Source organism: Hibiscus syriacus, unplaced genomic scaffold (genome assembly GCF_006381635.1).
Source record: "Hibiscus syriacus cultivar Baekdansim isolate YM2019G1 unplaced genomic scaffold, ASM638163v2 tig00110694_pilon, whole genome shotgun sequence".
In the NCBI taxonomy this organism is placed as follows: Eukaryota; Viridiplantae; Streptophyta; class Magnoliopsida; order Malvales; family Malvaceae; genus Hibiscus; species Hibiscus syriacus.
The window spans coordinates 519,366-540,096 of NW_024062828.1; the positions used below are offsets into that span (position 1 = coordinate 519,366).

Genomic DNA, 20,731 nt, shown 5'->3' on the forward strand with positions numbered 1-20,731 from the left:
ATTTTCATCAACTCCAATGATATTGTGGAAGCATTTAACTGGCTGCTTTTTCTATATCCCTGTGAAGTCAACCGCACGTAATCATCGCATAATCTCCCGTTCAGTTTGTATCCATTATAAGTTGGTACCAGTTTAGGGTTTATACATCACATGCAAACTCAATAGTTTCTTCTGACATTTGCTTGGATTCTTCATTTTTTGATCTTCTTCTTTTCCAGTTAAAGCTTCAAATGGTTAGCGCTGAAATTGCAAGAACAATTGCAGGGATCATTGGTAAGTTATTTGTAGCTTAACACTCTTCTCTTCTCATTTTGAGTTTAGTAATATATGTTCCATATAAGTATGTTAATTTTCTTCTTCTTCTTACATTTCTATATATATTTGAAAGAAAATGAACATCTTTGTTTTGCTTTGCAGGAAATGTCATCTCATTCTTTCTATTTGCATCACCAATGTAAAATTTCTTCTAATTCAATGCTTTTTAATTCTACTTTTGTATGTTTGTATTTGTGTTTCAAATGTGCCTTAGAATTTAAAATCTTGATCTTCCCCTACATGCATGCTCTTCATTTCATGAAAACTCTTGAAAGAAAAGGGGGAAGCATGCCTTGTTATAATTTTGCCAGTGGATATTCTAGGTCTTCACCTTAGTTCTGCCCAGTTCTAGACTCTTTCATTTTATACCACTTCTCTTCATATGATTTTGCCACGTGGATAGACAGGCTTAATTTCAGTTATTTAGGGTATATATTTGTGTATATTCAAATATTCTTTTAAAAGTTTCCATAAAGCTTCATATGAAATACGAGTATATTGACAAACAAGCGATGTTATAGTTAAGGATGATTGTTCCTAGAGTCTCAATTAAGAACACGATGTTTGTAGGGATATTGAGCGTTTATTGTCAAATGGTTGAGTATTTGAACATACCTTATAATCACCTCAAATTAATACAAAAAATTTAAAGGAAGTATATAATGGATTTTCTTTTGTCATGATTTTCATTTTTGGACAGACCAACATTTGTGAACATATATAAGAGAAAAGCAGTGGAGCAATTCAAACCAGATCCCTACATAGCAACAGCAATGAACTGCATGCTGTGGATATTGTATGGTTTACCAATGGTTCATCCAGGCAGCGCCCTTGTTGTCACCATCAATAGCATTGGACTTACAATGGAGCTCATTTATCTCACCATTTTCTTCATTTATGCCACCAACAAAAGCCGAGTACCTCCCCCACATTTTCTTTATTTCTCCACCAACTCCCTACAATATTTTATTTATTCAATTGAATTCGCAGTTGAAGGTCATTGGATGGCTTGGAATAGAGATATTATTTTTGGGCATTGTAGCGGCATGCACATTGAAATTGCGCAAAACTCATGCCCAAAGATCGGCCCTTGTTGGCATTCTTTGTGTCATATTTGGAGTTGTAATGTATATTTCACCTCTTACCATTATGGTATGCCATATCTTTTCCTTTTCCCTATATTTTACTCTAATTAATGAGTTAATTGCATCATATATCCTCAAACTATAACTTTTATTCTAAATTAGCCCCTAAGCTTTTGAATATTCCAATTTCATCCTCAAACTATGATTCTCATTCTAAATTGATCCTCGAACTTTTGAATATTCCAAATTCATCCCCAAACTATGACCCACAATCTAAAGTGGTCCCCAAACTTCTGAACTTTCCAATCTCCTAAAAGCATTCAAAAGTTTGGGGGGTCAATATAGAATGAGGATCATAGTTTGTGGATGAATTTGGAATGTTTAAAAGTTTGGGGACCAATTTAGAATGAGAGTCATAGTTTGAAGATGAAATTAAAAAGTTTAAAAGTTTGAGGACTAATTTAGAATGAAGATTTTGAGGACGTGTAATACAGTTAACTCTTAATTAATGGGATAATAAGGTCTAAATTTACCCCATTTAGAGTTAATATATATTTTTTGAATTTTACAGAGGAAGGTGATCAAAACAAAGAGTGTCAAATACATGCCATTTTATCTCTCATTGGCCAACTTTCTTAATGGAGTTATTTGGGTCACGTATGCCCTCTTTCGCCTTGATCTCTACATCTTGGTAAGAATATTTAAGCTAAAATAACAAAAGAAATTAATTTATTAATAGATTTTTCTTTTATATTTTTACTAAATAAGTTATTGGAAAACAAAAAAATGGATAGGTAAGAGTTTTTTCTATAGTATTTAATACACATATGTGTGTGTTTGGTTGATGATGAAGATTGCCAATGGACTGGGGGCACTATCTGGAGCAATACAGTTGATTCTCTATGCTTGCTATTTCAAGTCTACCCCGGAAGACGGTGATGAAAACGGTGGCGTCAAGCCATCCGATGTCGAACTGTCCGGCAACAATGGACCATATGGATCAACTGTTTGATCATTGAAAAAAAATTATCAAAAGTAATAAACTCTGTAATATTTTCCAAGTAAATCGATTTTAATGTCTGTGTTGTGAAGATTTTCATGGTGTTTTCGATAAGAAGAATTAGTGATGTTTTCGATGGCAAACTTAAGTTAGAGTTTGTTTAGATACCGCATTACAATTACATAAAAATATAATTATTCAAATATTATATTGTCTGGTTACAATGAATTCTAATTCTTTAAATAATGCAATTAATAGAGTATAATTAATTATAATATCTTATATTAGTACAAATTATATTATATAATTATATAAGTTTAAATTCTAAAATAATATTAATTATTATAAAAATATTAATAATGCTTAAGAATATCATATAATCTCTAAATTATATTTGAGTAAGTAATAAACAATAAAATTTTAAAAAATATATAAATTCTAATAAAAAATTATATCATAATTAAGTTCTTCATTTTTCCATGTACTCTTCAAAGTAGTTTTATCAAATTAAAAACACATTAATTATTGATAAAGCTATATGTTTTGATTAAAATACTTAATGAGTCGTATGTATTTGGAACAACATCAAAATGATTTCTCCCCCTAATCTCCCACAGTGACATCACAATTTCAGCACTAAATCAGCCTCGAAATTTTCAATGGGTTAATTATCTTTTAAGTTCCTTAATCTTAAAATTTTCATAAAAATTCTCGTTTTCTAGGTCCAATTGATCCTAATTCTCATCCAATTGAGACCCAACATGCCTCAAGGATCCAATTAAGATTCTATATCGGCCCAAAATTATCTCAAGTCAACTCGAAAATTTGAATTGTTACATTTATTGGTCCAATCACGATATGGCCGATAACATCCACTTGCTGGTTTGTCTATACTTTTATTGGTAACATCCACTCTGTTTCAATGGTTCATCCATGTATTGGTCAGTAACATCCATTATGTTTGCTCTGTGTTTTTGTTCGGTGTTCTATTGTTACATGTTTTGAAAAGCCTTGTCCTGGAAGCTTGGCCAATGGTCGGGGTTCTATTGATTTCTAGTTAAATCTCTAAATTCTTGTATTGAATGTTTATTTATTTATGTGTTTATTATAATTGCTTTTCTTACATCTCATTGAGATTTATAGCTTACCTCTGTCTCCCTTTTAAATCACTTAGGATGTTAGACTCGATTTGGTACTCAAAAGAACAAAGTCTCGGTTTTCTTTCATACGTTTCATAATAATCACTTTTCTTTATATTATTTATCAGATTTTTAGCGTGAGATATTTTATCAGTATTTTCGAAAAATAATGGTTATTTTGAATATAAAACTAAAATACAATACAATTCAAAAACTTAAAAAACCCCACTATATTGTGTTTATAATTTTAGTATGTTTACAGTATAGATGAAATAAAATACAAAACATGAACAATCCCCCAAAAGAAGGGACTCGTCATAACATAGTATAGTTGGATTCTTTTTCCTAGGGGGGAAAAAGGATTATTGGTGACTCACCTTCAACCAAATGCACAATTATTAACCAAAACAGCGCAATGGGCGGGTTAATAAAATGAGAGCTCAGGCAATAATCAATAATTACCCAGAAGAGACGTCAAAATGGCCAAAACACCAATAATAATAATGATATTTAGAAAATAGTTGGTTGGTAGAGGCTTATCTGGACTCCTCCCAAATGATTCATATTCTGCTCGAATCTTTTGCTTCATGGCATCTGAAAGCTCTCCCTGCAATTCAAAACATTCATTCAATTGTTTTGTTACAAGTCTGGCTCCTCAAAAACACTGCATTAAATCATGGAAAACAAACAAAGATGAACAGTTTGCACTATGATGTGAGTGTTCAAAAAGATGATGAATTTTAGAAATGTAATAATCTCCTTGGGACCAGATTCCCATCATGCAGAAAGTTGTAATCAATTTTAGAAATCATTAGCTATAGGGAAATTAGTTGTGGTACTTGGATTGGGGAGTGAGTGTTGAACATAAATAAAGCATCTGATAAGGGTTTTTTTTTTATAAAAAAAATCCTAAGATTTTTATGCTATTCTTATATTCATATTCAAATATGTATTAAAAATGGGCAAAAGATATAATTATTTCAAATAAAATATCCAAATAAGGTATTTGATGTTACAACCTTTCCTGTTGAGTACTTGGCAGCTACAAACTTCTCTGGTGCAGCTTGAATGGGAGTATCATCCAACACAATTCCCTGATCATCAAATGTAGCCAATCAATATTAAAATACTTAAAAAATGCAATATTCACCATTATTTTTTAAATCAATGGATCTGTCAGCTCCTTATTTAATAGTGATTTTAAAATTCTTAATATAAATTTGGACTTGATAACTCCTTGTTTTTATACTTATTAACTATATATTGTATCGAACCTTAACTATTTATCTCTAATGTATATGTTTCAATATTATCCTTTACATAGCAAATGACATCTAAATCTAAATTCTGAAATCCCATTAAAGAAAATCTTTCACCCATTAATTCTTGTAATCTTACTTGACAAACCATCTTTTTAAAAGTTTATATAAAAGAAACATAAAAGTAGCTTGCCCAAGTATGTCTACGTATCTATCTATTCCTAAACGTACATCACAAACTTAGATAAAAGCAACTTGATATCTAAGCATAAAATTTGTAGCCTTTAGTACCATATCACGGGAATATAGAAAAGTCCCTATCATGCAGAGATATGTTGATCCATTCAGAGAGGAGTCAAGTCTTGGAAACCTAATCCTCGTGGACAACTTGGGTGAGGAATTTATAACAATCAACTGTTTGCATGCAGATGTTCCCAAAATGTCAAAATATGACACCATTTGTAGCCTTTAGTACCATATCACGGGAATATAGAAAAGTCCCTAGCACTTTCTACTAGTTAAACTTTTCTTATTCATGAAAGTGACAAGCAACTATCCATCGAAAACAAACCTCTGGAGGATCAAATTTGGCCCCGAAGTTGCTAAGTTTGGCATGAGCCTCTGCATAATCCTTGAAGAACGCCTCTTGATCTTCAGCGTATTTCTCTGCATATACCTACAAATAGAGTAATGTTTAAGCCAAAACCGCAATTATGTTTTCTTGTTGGCTGAAATTGAACTCTTGGTATATTTACCTTGAAAGAAGGATCTTCAAAAAGAACAGAATCACTTGGCAATACAAGCAGATCTTCGTCCGTTTTCGCCTTAATGTCCTGTATGGATAAAGGAGAGTCTTAAGTTTTTCATGTCTTCTTATTCAAGAAGAGAAACCGATTTCAAGTTCAAACCTTGAAGTATGAATTGTCAAACTTCAACCATTGCACTGTCCAAGACTGTCCTCCGGGTTCTCCTGGCCCATCGTTCTGTTATTCAAGAGGGAAAACCAGTTTAAATTCTTAATTGTTGATAATGGTATGCCTATAACTGCTAGAACCACCGGAATTTATGTTACACACGAGGTAACATATAATTCTAGGAATATTAAAGACATAACATATAATACAACTGGAAACCTCAGCAATCACGAACAGTTTTGCTTACTAAAATTGAAGAAAGCATGAATAAAATCACTTGACAGTAAATTGTATTTAGGAAGACAACGAATTTGCATTCGGATGATATTGAAAAACAGAATTTGGAATAACAATTAGGAATTTCTCGCAGTTTCATGCTCTCATTTCACATCTTAAGGCAATGCTTCGAAATAAAGTTGGATAACTATCTGTGGCTGTCAGTGGAACCAAATTCATTTTGTTTGGAGCATTCTCAGCCACTGAATTTTTTATTCTTCTAAGGATTAACATGGGATATATTATTTATGAAAATATTTTTAATCAGATAGACTTAATAAGATTACATAAAATATGTGTTAATATTTTGTAATAAAACATACATAATTAGATGAAGTTTGAAGAAAAATAATTGTTTTTCCTAAGAAAGTAGATTAAAAATAACATTCAATCAATTATACCATACTATATTAATTATAAAACATGTTTAATTAAAAGTAAAGGTGTTTATTATTTGGAACTGAATTAATTCGGTTAATCGATTGATGACCAAAATAATTTCAATATGAAATCTATTAAAGATTTTTTAGAAATTTAATTATCAATTAATTTGATTCAAAATCAATCCACTAATTAAAATTTTAATATATTTCTAACTTTAAATCTAAATTCCACTATTTTTTTTTAATTTGAATCCATCAGTTTTAAACTCAATACTAGATCCAACCCAAAATACCAAAAAAATGAGATTAAAATTTTAAAATATCTAATAAAAGTAGGGTAACATTCGATAAAAAAATAGATCGATTTAATCAAAATTAATTCAATTTGATTAAATACTTTCATACATTTTGGTTAGTCATTAAAGATTTAAAAAATTTGATAAATTTAGTTTGTTTGTTTTTTTGCCCTTCTAGTTCTTAGGGTTTTGCCCTAACTAATTCGACCCAACCTATGTCGTACACTTGGTTTTGGTGGGTAAGTCTTCCAGTGGGGATTTCCTATATACACAATGACTCAAACTTGAGACTTACTCAAGCAATATCAAACTGTTTACCACTTGAACCAATTCCATTGGTAGTTAACTTTTATTTGGTTTAGTTAATAACAAAATCAACTGTTTAAACACTCTTAATTAAAAGATTTCATAATTAATAATAATAAAAAAAATATAGAAGAGTTGAATCTAAAACTCAATCACAATTTGTAGATAACCATTTTCGTCTGGGCTTATTTAGTATATATATAATATAGTATATAGTATATGGTTTTGAAAGCATTTTTCGAAAAAATATATAATATTATTATTTTTTAAATATAATGCCATTTTATTTATTTATTTATTTATTCATTTTGTTATTTTTATTTTTATTTTATTTTTTAGGGGTCCAATAAATCCAAAACAGTCCAAGAGGCCCAGCAAGGACCTAATCGGGTGGGCAAGTAATGAGTATTTTGAATCGGGTATTACTCTCCATAATTAGTAGTAAAACGGGCGCATTCTGCAATTTTTTTATTATTTGGTCACGGCTGGAGACATGAACATGACACTGTCTGACATGCCAATTTCTAGAAGGTCCAGTTAGCGTTTCTAGAAGCACGAATGAATGAGCCGCACGTTTCTGGAATTCAGATTTGAATTAAACTCAAGTTTAGGATAATATTTTAAACATTATATTTTATCTTTGCATTTTAGTTTAAATAGATGTTAGTATTTCAATTAGGATTTATGATATTATTTTATTTTATCTTTGTTTTAAATATTTTAGTTCAAATAGTTTTAAATGTTTTAATTAGGATAAAATATATTATTTTAGGAATTATCTTTAGTTTGTTTTTAGGAATTTGAAGGCTATAAATACCCTCTCAGGGTGAGCCTAAAAAGATCTCTCAGATCGGAGAATAAAACTTCTTTTTCTCTCTAGCTTTCTCTCTATTTTCGTATATTCCTTTAAATTTAGTTTTCAAATATGCTAAGTATGACATTGATCATGCTTAGCTAATTTTCTTTTAAGCCGAGGGCTAAAGCGAAAGCTCAATTCCAAACGTGAGAATTGTAAGAGAGATTGACTTATTGAAGCACATTCAACTTCCTAAGAACACACTTAGCAAAATTGTTTGTTAAGAGGAGATGAGATCAGAACCAGTTATTGTTGAAACAACATAATCTGAGTCGACAACGAAGAATTGTCCTTGTAAGTCGACGTGAATTTTAAAGTAAAGATATGTTTCGATTATCCGAATAATTTGAGGCAAAGTTGAAGTCTGAGGTTGCTTTCACTATAAGTTTCTCTTTACCTCAATCTCTTTAGATTATTTATTTAATTATTTTCTTTTATTTAATTCTTATCTTTTATTTTTAAAAAACTTTTAAAAACGCCTTTTTTATCTTTACTACTACTACTATTTCTTATTTTATTATATTTCCCTTTTATTTATTATTATTTTGTTTTATTTTATTTTTATTTTCTCTTTTAATATTTTTTAATATTTTTTATATTTTATTATTTTTCTTTTCTGAAATTTAATATTTTTTCATTTATTTTATTTTTTTCTTTTAACATTTTTTATATAACATTTTTTTAAATATAATATTTCTTCTTTAACTTACTTTTTAATTTAATTTTTAATTGATATTTATTTTATTTTATAGTCTAACGTTTTTAACTTTTTACAGGTAATTTCAATCGACCAAAAGTAAGTAATTCGAATCGAGTCTTTAAATTTTAATTTTCGCAATTAAGACAACCGACAAATTAAAATGGTACCGAAAGTGCAGTTCAAGGGTGCTAATCCTTCCTTGACTGTAACTGACTCTCGAATCCTACATATTTATGGTAAAACGTAGATCAGGTAAGATGGTGTCCGATCAACCTAAATATTTTTTAAATGATCCGTGGAGACTCTAACGTGTTTTTTTAAGTCGAAGTCCAATTCCGGGCCCAACCCGAAAGACGATTGCGACGGCTTGGCGACTCCGCTGGGGAAAGGTAAGTGAGTAAGACCAGAATTAGTTTTCGGTTCTCTTTTTAAAGCGAAAATAACAAATTTTAATTTTAATTTATTTATTCGATTATAATTATTTATCTTTGATTATTTTTCAAATAAATAGTTATACTGACATTTTTTCAATGATTTCATATTTTTAAAAATTTATCTCAGGCTCTACAATCGAGCTCCAAACCCTTTTAAGTGGAGGTGAAAGTGACGCCTTCGTGAGAATTTATTCTCCTTATAGGCCTAGCAAGTAACCTTCAGGATTCATATACCTTGTGTCCTCGTGTAAATTTATTCTCCGTATAGACATAAGGAATGTATCCTCTCGAGTTTAACTTGGTCCACATAAGCTTGTAATGGGTTTAGGACTGAGGGTCTGACAAGTCCAAGGGGACACCAGCAAGGAGAACTCGGGTACCTTCTTTAGAACCTAAACCGGGAGACTATAAGGAATTAGAGCCCACCCTGAAACTCTATTTCAAAACCTAGGATGTTTTACTTCCTTATTTATATTATTTCTATCTTACTAACTGATTTTTCTTTCATGTTTGTTTTTTATATCGTTTGCATTATAAAAAGAGACAATTAATCCACAAAAAGTGTTTGTTACACACAAATAATCCGCATTAATGGACAAAAGGGTTGTAATACAAGAGGTGAAAAACGTCGAGGTACGACTATGGTCCGAAAAGACTTAGAAAGAAAAGAGAAACAGTCTGCAAGGGAACTATATGTCAGATCTGGTTGACTATGCTTCTATCAGTCTAAAGCAGAATGATGTTCAAGAACTACGGAGTATTTGGGACAGCTGGAAAAATGACCAGAAAATGAGGTTATACCAACGGTATAGTGATATTGCACTTCTACTCTATGTCAAGACAGACGAGCCCCTAATTCGAGCTCTAGTACAATTCTGGAATCTGGGGTACAATTGCTTCACATTTAACCAAGAAGACATGGTACCCACAATCGAAGAGTTTACCACTTTGTTGTATTGTGAAGGACTCAGAATGGACCGGGTTTACAACAAGCACATCAAAAGTTAACTTTTCAAAAATAGGTTGACAAAGGTCGCATGGGCATATGGGAAAAAGGTTACTGACCTGAAGAGGTCCCTTCAAAGATAACAAGAAAAAGATGGAAAAATGATAGTTGAATTGGAGGTCATTGTTGACGAATTCAAGAAACAAACAAATGAAATTCATATAGTTCCTTTCGATGGAGGGTTCCAATGGCGTTTCCGTTAGGGAACAGGTTTAGCAAAAGGTGAAAGCTAGAGATGCAGTCATCCGAGGTTTCGTGGAACAAGTATAAAAAACAACTCGTCACTTGCACAGTTTAGCAAGGGAAGCCAGCGTGACCCGACAAGGTATTCAACTAGTGAAAGATGAAAGAAGAAACTTGTCAACCTGTTAGAATCTGTTCGGGGTTTAGAGGATTTAGTCAAAATATACCTTTAAGATATTTTTGTCTCTTAAAAAATAAAACACTTTTGTCTCAATAAAGATTATTTATAATAATAGACACATTTCTGGATCAATGCCTCTAATTCTCATGCATCATGTATTATTTTCATGCATTGCATGTCATTTTTTTCATTTTCCCATGTTTTTGCATTCACATTAACTAACAGAAATGTCTCATACGAAGAGGGAACAAACACCGGTTATACCTCCACAAACCCTGGACACACATCATCTTTACAACACCCGCACAAAGAAAAGTCAAATGGAAGCCAAAATTGTTCAACTCGAAAAGAACATGCTGAGGTTGTAAAGCGGGTTAGAAGAAAATATATGTCAGAATAATCAAAGTACTCTGGAAACGATCACTCAGAGCCAAGAGTCATTGGTCGATTAGATTGTTACAAGGTTGTCTGGCCTAAATCAAATGAATGTTCCTAGGGTAGGGGCATCTGAGGGTATGGTTGTACCACCTACTCCACAGTTGGTTATTTCACTTGAAATCTTACCAGAACGTTAAGGGGATTCATCTTCCGCAAAAGCACAAGCCGTTGTAACCAGCCTTCAAAATAATCCAGATTATTACCATATTCCAAAGTTTGACGAGTAAGTCAAAACAAAGATGGTAGAAACGACCATTAAGCAAAGAAAGATAAAAAGAGGTAGGTCGAGTAGAAAACCTCCCATGAAGAAAGAATGAGAGATCATTAACGCTTTCAACACTAGCAAATGTGTTACAATCTCCAACCCAAAATCGACTGCAGCTGTATCGTCCGGCACTTCTAGACAAGATTCAAAGGAACCCAGGAAAGAAAGAAAAAAAAACATTTTGATCTATTCTCATGACTTACAAAGAACTTTATCAACAACTCTTTGACACACATGTGGTGTCACCATATCCAAAGAAACCTATAAAACCCCCATACCCCAGGTGGTATGACGAAAATGCACATTATGAATATTTTGGCGGTGTTTGGGGCATGCTATTGAAAATTGCCTTGCCTTTAAAAAGATTGTCCAAAGAATACGCAACAGGAATTGGATTCATTTCAACAATATAGGACCACCCAACGTTACACAGAACCCTCTGTCTAATCATCAAGAGAATAAGGAAAATGCAATCACCAAGGAGAAAGGTAAGAAGGTTAAAACCAGAGTTTCCGAAAGTGAAGTCACCTATGGCGTGGGTATAGAGGCAAATGATAAATATGGGGTTTCTTGTACTACATCTTAGCATATCAGATTGCAAAGGGGGCAGTCATTGCTGTTATCACAATGAGGACGGACATGATGTACAAGAATCTGTCGAATTTAGAGCCTTAATCTAGCTAATGATGGACAAATAAGAGCTAGAGTTTTACGATGAAAACAATAACACTACCTAAGTGAATGTTTATGCAACTAGAGATGCGTATGAAAAGTGAATTAAGGAACATGGTATCTTGGGATGAGACTAGAAGAGATCATCATTATTACCACATAATTGTGTTGCCTATGAAACAATGTCTTGTTTGAATTTATCTTTTATATGCTTAAACATTTCTTTTAAAATAACATTTCTTTGAGTAATAGAGAATTGTTTGAAATTCAGTGAATATCAAGTATAATGAAATGCACATTTTGGGAAATGAAGTTATAGCCTTTTGACATATGTCGAGATCAAATTCTTTAAAAATAAGACTTATATCTTTTACCCGAAAAAGAAAAAATGTTTTCTCACGTGTACAAGTGCGGAAGTAGACAAGATGGGTATCTTCGATGCATGACATTGCAAGACCGATTTAGTTTGCATGTCTATTAAAGACGTTCTGTGACAATATACAATTTTCACAAATGGAATGGTGGAATAGACAAATTTGGCTTAGATCAGTTGCTTAGAAATTGAGCTCTAAAGATGATTTTTTTTTCACTGACACTCGGACTATAACATATTCTTCCTGACAAAATTAAAACAATCTCGAAATCGAAGAATTAATGTGATATTAATAAACGATAATTTTAACAATGTTGGGGGCACTCCACTGAAAATAGTAGGTTGTTAATCTTCGGAGGCAATGTCTGAAGCAACTATGGTGGTAATGTCCGAGCTTTATTGAAGTGAGTTTCGTTTGAATTTGTCAAGTCAAAGGCTTTCTGACACTTGAATCCTTTAACTAAGGGTATTCTGCTAAAGTAATGGGCAATGTTAAGTTCCCTAACTTTATGAATACAAGTACATTCAGATCATGACAATAGTCTCTATATGTCGAGATGAATCTCCCAGCAAAATCTAAAGCAATGACATCAAGTTTAAAGAATGGTGATAAGGCCTGAAATAAACGTGGTTTTGAAATTAAATTTCGATGAAAGATGGACTAAGAGAGTTAAGAAACATCTGTTATAGTTGACTATACAAAGGCACTCAGGGGATTTGTTTTTAGATCGATGTTTCAGCACTATCTCAGCTTAAGGAGTCTGTAAAACTTGAACAAATTGAAGATTCCTGAGAACTGAAATAAAAATGCTCTCTAAATGGCCTTATAGTGGAATGCATCAGTTACACTATTTTGTTTACATCTTATTTGAAAATCATGAAAATCAAAACCAAATCGCATTGTCTTCTCATATCACCCATGGATCTTGACATTTATCAAAGGGCTATAACTTTTGAAAACAACTTGTGTGATTCGATTATTTGATATTCAGTGAACTGATACTTTGCTTCAATTGCTCTAACATTATTTTAATACCAAACCTTTTAAAAAGAGGGATATATCTCAGACAAGTCATAGTTTCTCGAAATCAATTGAAGGACCTGAAACGATGTGAGGCATCTCTAGGTTTTCAATCTTTTCTTTTTATATCACGTGTGCCTACTAAGGTGTTCCTATCAAGACAAAGCTTGACATTACGAAGAAGAAGTGCATATGAGCAATACAGATGGTTGCTTTATCCAGCATGATCTCTTTTTTTTACTACAAAGATGGTCGTTCAGTAAGGCGCAAGATAGCTACATCAATGCGTTGTCTGGAAAGAGTTTAGCCTGTGATGACGATATATTCATTCACTATCAGGTCCCTTTTGAAGCATGAGTTTACTGTTGTACTTAAGAAACAACAGGAATGCAAGTTCTGATGATAATGACAACCCAAATGAACATAAAAGGAAGAAAGTGAGACGCTTAATGATATTTAGAGTAAATACATGATTTGTTGCCAAGATTACTGTGCAAGTACTTTGCAAGTACAAGAAGTAGAGAACTCACAATAAGAATTGAGGTTGCTGGACCTAATTTCAAGGCAACATATCTTCTTGTTTGCCAGTCTTTTCCCATGACAATCAGAATAACTTTACGGACACTGAAAGAGGTAACCTTGGCTAAAGTAGGGACCATTTAAACTTCCAAGCCACTTAAGGAAGTCTTTCACTGTGTCAACTACGAAGATGATTAAACCAGTTCCAGTGGTTGATCATCAACTGAAATACAAGATTTTTATTCCCTTGAGTAAACAAAGAGAAAGCTTAAGAATCTCTGATCCATACAATCAGGAGTGCAAGATCATTGGATTAAGCCAACAAATGAGCAAATTTACCATAAAGTTGTCAGTGATGGGGCATGATCAATTCCAAGGACAAGGTCAGCAAACAAAGAATGATACTCCACCCAAGAAATAAACAAGAACTAATTCATGTTATATACATCTTATACATACTTAAGAGCATCACATTTGTCATTTTTTGTATACCTATTTTTTTGCAGCTTTAGAGTCAAGTTTCAACTTCAAGAAAAAAGATAATCGATTAAAAAAACGCTTTCAAAAATTGATAGTGGTTGCTTAACTCAACAGCGAGGACCTACACCCCCAACTTGACCTATTAAAAGATCGATATATCTTATAATCAACTTCAGACGGGTTCGAGAGACAATTCAAAATGGATCCAGTTCAGCTTAACTCAACGACGAGTGGCTAGTTTCCAGTTAAAATTTTCAAGCCAGATTTCAACTCCACGACAACCTACCTCACTTGTCTTTCTCACAAAGAGGAGTCACTCGAAGAACATTTCACATGGCTTTCCCGTGAAGGAGAGCCACCCAAAGATCATGTCAATTGGTTCAGACCCGCGAAGGGGAACCACCTGAGGAATATATCACATGGTTTTCCCGTGAAGGGGAGTCATCCAAAGATCATCTCACTTGGTTCATACCTGCGAAGGGGAACCATCTGAGGAATATACCACTTGGCTTTCCCGTAAATGGAAGTCATCTAAAGAATTATGACCTGCTTAGACCCGCGAAGGGGAGTCATCCTTCACTTAGAGGAACCGTTCACAGCATAGCTCAAGGTGAGAATGGCTATCTGTCAACAAAAAACTTTCGAGTTCGATTCCATTCAGTTCGATGACATATTAACCGCATGGTAGCAACGGGGAATTACTTTCCGGTTGAAGCTTAAACTGAGGTCTTTAAGTCAAGAGGAAGACCTGTGTTGGCTGCAACTTAGCAACAAGAAACTATATCTCAGCATAATTTATAGCATAGCTCAAGGCGAGAAGGGTTATCTGTCAACAAAAACTTTCGAGTTTGATTCCATTCAGCTCGAGGGTATATCAACCACATGGTAGCATCGAGGAACTACATTCAGGTTGAATTTTCAAACCGAGGTCTTTAAACCGAGAAGAAGACCAAAGTTGACTACGATTTGGCAACAAGAAGTCACCTTCTTATTCAAATTTCGAACTACGATTTCAATTTCATGAAGAATGATATCATTTCAAGATTGACTCAATTTCGTGACGAAAAAGTCATCTGCAACTCAATTTAATAGGGAGTCATTCCTAATTGCAATATCAGAGTCAATTTTTAACTCCACAATGGATGATATTAGACTCAGGGACCCCTTCATACCGAATGAAAATTTGTGTCATTTTATCTTTGTCATATTTTTCGTTACACGAAAAAAGACAAAGAGAGGCAGTTGTAGACACTCATTTTCGTCTGAGACTTATTTAGTATATATATTAATATATTATATATATAATATATGGTTTTGAAAACATTTTTCGAAAATATATATAATATTATTTTTTTAAAATATAATGTCATTTTATTTATTTCTTTTCATTTATTTATTTATTTATTTTGCTATTTTTATTTCATTTTTTAGGGGTCCAATAAGTCCAAAACAGTCCAAGAGGCCCAGTAAGGACCCAATCGGGTGGACAAGTGATGAGTGTTCTGAATCGGGTCTTACTCTCCAGAATTAGTAGTAAAACGGGCGCATTCTGTAATTTTTTATTATTTGGTCACGGCTGGAGACATGGACACGACTCTAGGCATAACACGGTCTAACGTGGCAGGTTTTAGAAGGTCCAGTCAGCGTTTAGGATAATATTTTAAACATTCTTTTTCTCTCTATCTTCCTCTCTATTTTCACATATTCCTTTATTTTCCTTTAAATTTCGTTTTCAAATATGCTAAGTATGATATTGGTCATGCTTAACTAATTTTCTTTTAAATTTTCTTTTAAGCCGAAGGCTAAAGCAAAGGCTCAATTCCAAACGTGAGAATTGTAAGAAGGATTGGCTTATTGAAGCACATTCGACTTCCTAAGAACACACTTAGCAAAATTGTTTTCTAAGAGAAAACTGAGATTGGAATTATTTATTGTTGAAACAATATAATTCAAGTCGGCAACAAAGAATTGTCCTTGTAAGTCGACATGAATTTTGAAATAAAGATTTGTTTCGATGATCCGAGTAATTTGAGACAAAGCTGAAGTATGAGGTTGTTTTCACTATAAGTTTCTCTTTATCTCAATCTCTTTAAATTATTTTTTTAATTATTTTCTTTTATTTAATTCTTATCTTTTATTTTAAAAACAACTTTTCTAAACCCTTTTTTATCTTTACTACTATTATTTATTATTTTACTATATTTCCCTTTTATTTATTATTTTTATTTTTATTTTCTCTTTTAACATTTTTTTATTTTTCTTTTCTAAAATTTAATATTTTTTCATTTATTTTATTTTTTCTTTTAACATTTTTTATGTAACATTTTTTAAAATTTAATATTTCCTTCTTTGATTTATTTTTTAATTTAATTTTTATTTGATATTTCTTTTATTTTATAATCTAACGTTTTCAACTTTTTAGAGGTAATTTCAATCGATCAAAGGTAAGTAATTCGAATCGAGTCTTTAAATTTTAATTTTCGCAATTAAGACAACCGACAAATTAAAATGGTACCGAAAGAGTAGTTCAAGGGTGCTAATCCTTCTTGACTGTAACCGACTCCCGAATCCGACATATTTCTAGTAAAACGCAGATCAGATAAGATGATGTCCAATCAACTTAAATATTTTTTAAATGATCGATGGCGACTCTAACATGTTTTATTCAAGTCGAAGTCCAATTCCGGACCCAACCCGAAAGATGGTTGCGACAATTAACATAAGCCTTCATCATGGAGATAATGTGGTATTTAATAAATAAAAAACATGCTTTACTTAAAGTGCTTTCCAAATGCGCGTATGACCTAGTGCTATTTTTCTATATTATGGGTGTCAATTTCATAAATAATCGGATAAATAAGCCCACAAAACAACCAAGATAGCTTAAGTAATACTCTAGTAGTTTCTTATATTGGTCACACTGGTGTTTCCTTCTCGTACTTTCTATTCCTGTGAAATATTGTCCTCGTGTATTTGTCACTGATCAAATCTAATGACAGGTTTGTCATCAAGAAGTTCAAGTTAAAGCTCAGTTTGAGAAAATATTTGGAGGTAATCGTCTTGATATTTATACTATTGATGCATAATGCATCCAGGATAGAAGGTTTACTTCTACGAGGAACTAGCTAAATTCTATGGTAAGTATAACGGACTATAATGCTAAACATTAGTTACAAAAATCTCTAGCGTCTATCAAGAATTGGATATGACAAATAATCAACATAGTAAGACCAACATATTTTTCCTATTAATCAAAACAGGAAGTTTAAATACCGTGTATTTGGTTTCTGATTTACCCCAACCGCTACGTTCTGGCCGGGACCTCTAAAGTGTGTGTGCACAAGATAATGCAACGATTTCCTACATATCAATAGGTCAGATGATTAATATCATTTTCCATGATAAAGGCAATTATCAATGATGTTTTATAATCAAGTTTACCTTGTCATTTAATCCCATTCGATAGAAAACATAGATGATCAGCAGGCGGAGGTGGTCCAGCATCTAAGTAACGGAGAAATGCTATAAATGATAGGTCTCTAGATAGAAGCATAAGTGAATATATCGATACCTATGGCTATGAGGGAAAACGGAGGCAAAAGCAGGCCCAAATGACTTGGATATATTGTAATAGTTTTAAAGCCTAAACAACCTATAAGTATGAAGTCTGACAATGTTAGCCATCTAATGAAGGAATGAAAGCAGCTGAAAATTCACTTCATACTTTAGAGCTTCAAAATGTTGGAAGAGGTAAACTGAAAGGCTCATTACTTACAAAAATCTGCAACATAAAGTTGTCTTAATAGTATTCTAGGTTCGTAAGTGAACAACCGTCACACAGATGACAAGCTAAAACATGGTCAATCTGTTGATTATAAGGAACATAGTATTACTCTTCTGAAAATCCTAAAGCTCCCAATATTCTGATTGATCTATAATGATATCTTTTCAGGTATTTGCTATATGTTTTAGATTATGGAACGCCTAATGGTATCCTATATTTTTTAGTTTTGTCATATAAAGAGATTTTTTCTGTTAACCATGATACACTTCATAACAATTCAATGACCCACCCAGAAATCCAGAATCAGATGGATTAATTGTCCAACCATTCAAGCAAGTTCAGTAGACCACCCCTACACTGGATTAGGTGCCTCAAGTTTCTAGTTACATTTCTTAATTTTGGAAATCCAACACACTGTGATCTTCAACAATTTACTTGGCCATGAAATATCATGCAATAATATAAGTTCACTTACCAGGTTGCCTACCCTCCTCAGGACACTCGTTAGGACCAGAGACATCCACCCTTCCATAATTCATGGGAATTTTGGGTCCTCCAGCATCCCGAATTTCAATTTGATTCTTATTACAACAACTACATAATGTAAAAAATACAAAGATATTCTTGAAGAAGAATAGCAAGCAAGACCTCAACAGCGGTAACACTAGCCAACTGGAACAAATCAGCATAAGTTACACCAGAGTATTTATACTTGATAGGCTGAATAAGATGCATTCACAAGGCCTGAAACACAAGCTTATGAGATAACGGTGCTAACAGTTACCAACTAAGCTAATAACATGTTATAAGTAGAAAGGAATATGTTACCAGCATTGGCAGCATGATTTAGCTCAACTTCAAACCTAAGACTTCCATTCGCTCCACCCCTTTGTGGCCATTCTTCAATGTTCTTATTGTAGGTACCAGCATCATGCCATCCTAGCCGAATCTAGTGTGTATACAATCAAATTACACATGAAAATAAACATTTTTTTCTCAACGAACAAAGTAAAATTATATTTTTATTAGGCTTTGCTTGGCAAGATGAAAAGAAGTTTGGGGAAGATGGAATACTGAAGGAAGAGAAAGTTAAGAGTGAGCATGTAGGAAACGCAATTATTCTTTCCATGATGTCCCTGGTAGGAATTAACAGAAAACTGGAACAAAAAATAAGGGAGTTATAATAAAAATTATATTTATCTTAGCATTATCTGCTTTGATTAAGATAAAAATATACATTTTGAAAAATGATGAATAATCATGTAAGTCTGTGCTTATCATTCTAACTTGAAATAATTTATTTTTGTGCATTAGGATGAAAAATAATCTTATTTTCTTTCTTCTTGCTTAACTTTCATACTAAACACGCTTAAAAAATCATTTTAATTATCTTTCACTTTCATACTAAACTGTTAAGTACTTAAATTTCTTCAAAATAAACTAGGATATTGTTCTTCTATGCTAAAAACTCAAAAGAAAATAGCTACATTTATTCAAAAAGAAACAAAGTGAAGAAATTGAGGAAAAAGAAGAGATGATAATACCAGAATAGGATGGCAGAACTTAGATTTGAGAAGTTGCTTGATATCTTCTCTAGCACTCTTCAACTGAACAGGATCCGAAACTACACATTTCGGACTGGCTACTGAGTTGAATCCTCCGTTACTCGACACATTAACTGCAGATCTCCTCTAATAATTTATCAATATAAACAAAACTACTTAAAAAAGTACGAATATTAATATACAAAAAGGATAAAAAGGAAATGTGAAAGGAAGAATTAACCTGGTGGCGAGAGAAATGAGAACAAAGAGGAGAGAAAGACTTAAAAGAGGAAGAGAAAGAAAGGAGCGAAGGAGAACAACAAGAAGAGGAGAGATAGAGAGAAAGTCGAACTTCGGAGGCGGAAGATGCTAAGATTAGGGAAGAGGCGGCGGTGCCTAAAGACGAAGCCATTGGGTGACGGCAGCTGCGGTGGTTGAGGAGTTTGTTCGGAGCTTTTAGGTTAAAGCTCAGCTGTGATAATGGCGCTGCCATTTGGCACTCCACTGATCACCTCCAGTTGTTTTGGATAAAGAAGTCGTTATTTTGGACCAATGGCAACGCCTCCCAAATCCAAAATTCTATTTTCAAAACCGTTGTGCTAACAGCACGGGTTCATTGTTTGATTTTAATCGAATCAATTGAATTAAAATTTAATTAGGCTAATATATATTAAATTAATTAATAATTGTTTTTACGATGATTTAATTAAATTTTATTTTATTTTTTTAAATTAATTACCGATATTTGTTTTATTGAACGACTAATTTATATTAAATTTTTCATAAGTTTATTATAGAACAATCATCTCAACTCAGTTTATTAAATTTGCTAATGTCAGGCTTCACACCTATAATCTTAAGAAATATAGTGTCTCATCGTATTAAATCAATTGGTTATTAGTATTTTTTTTAAACCATTATAAAATACATGTAATTTTTTTTCTATTGAAACGCATTTCATTACTTAGAATTATCAATACCTAAAAATATAAATATATTGTAATGATTACTTTATCATATTTGTGAAAAACAAAAAAGGTTTCTAAAATCCATGAACTTAATATATTTTATTCTATTTGAAATATAAGTATAAAATTAGATATGGATCATTGGATTTAATTTTAATAAATAAGAAAAATAAAGTTAACAATGGAAAATATGGATGAATAAATATATTCTAACACAAAAAACCTTATACAAATAAATATTACTATTATAATTTAAAATTGTATGATAAAGAAACACCCGCACCAAATTAATAGAATCTTTTGAATTCATTAAATAATTTTAGTGGTTAAAGAG

At 32.3% G+C, this 20,731-nt stretch overlaps 1 protein-coding gene and 1 pseudogene across 1 annotated transcript; one reads left to right on the forward strand and one right to left on the reverse strand.

Annotated features, from left to right (window-relative positions):
- The first annotated feature begins 230 nt into the window (after nt 1–230).
- On the forward strand, nt 231–2,412 carry LOC120138563 (bidirectional sugar transporter SWEET4-like). The gene is made up of 6 exons (XM_039154020.1): nt 231–273; nt 418–454; nt 1,016–1,232; nt 1,306–1,467; nt 1,972–2,091; nt 2,254–2,412. Exons 1-6 carry the CDS (start codon nt 231–233, stop codon nt 2,410–2,412), a joined length of 738 nt encoding a protein of 245 aa, XP_039009951.1.
- Nucleotides 2,413–3,985: 1,573 nt separating this feature from the next.
- Nucleotides 3,986–19,984, reverse strand: LOC120138471 (annotated as a pseudogene).
- Nucleotides 19,985–20,731: the final 747 nt, after the last annotated feature.

Excerpts from the sequence above, each read along its gene's own strand:
- LOC120138563 (XM_039154020.1), top strand. The coding sequence starts at position 231 with ATGGTTAGCGCTGAAATTGCAAGAACAATTGCAGGGATCATTG. Across the intron at positions 1,468-1,971 it reads TTTCACCTCTTACCATTATG|AGGAAGGTGATCAAAACAAA; the intron begins GTATGCCATATC and ends TGAATTTTACAG. Across the intron at positions 2,092-2,253 it reads GCCTTGATCTCTACATCTTG|ATTGCCAATGGACTGGGGGC; the intron begins GTAAGAATATTT and ends TTGATGATGAAG.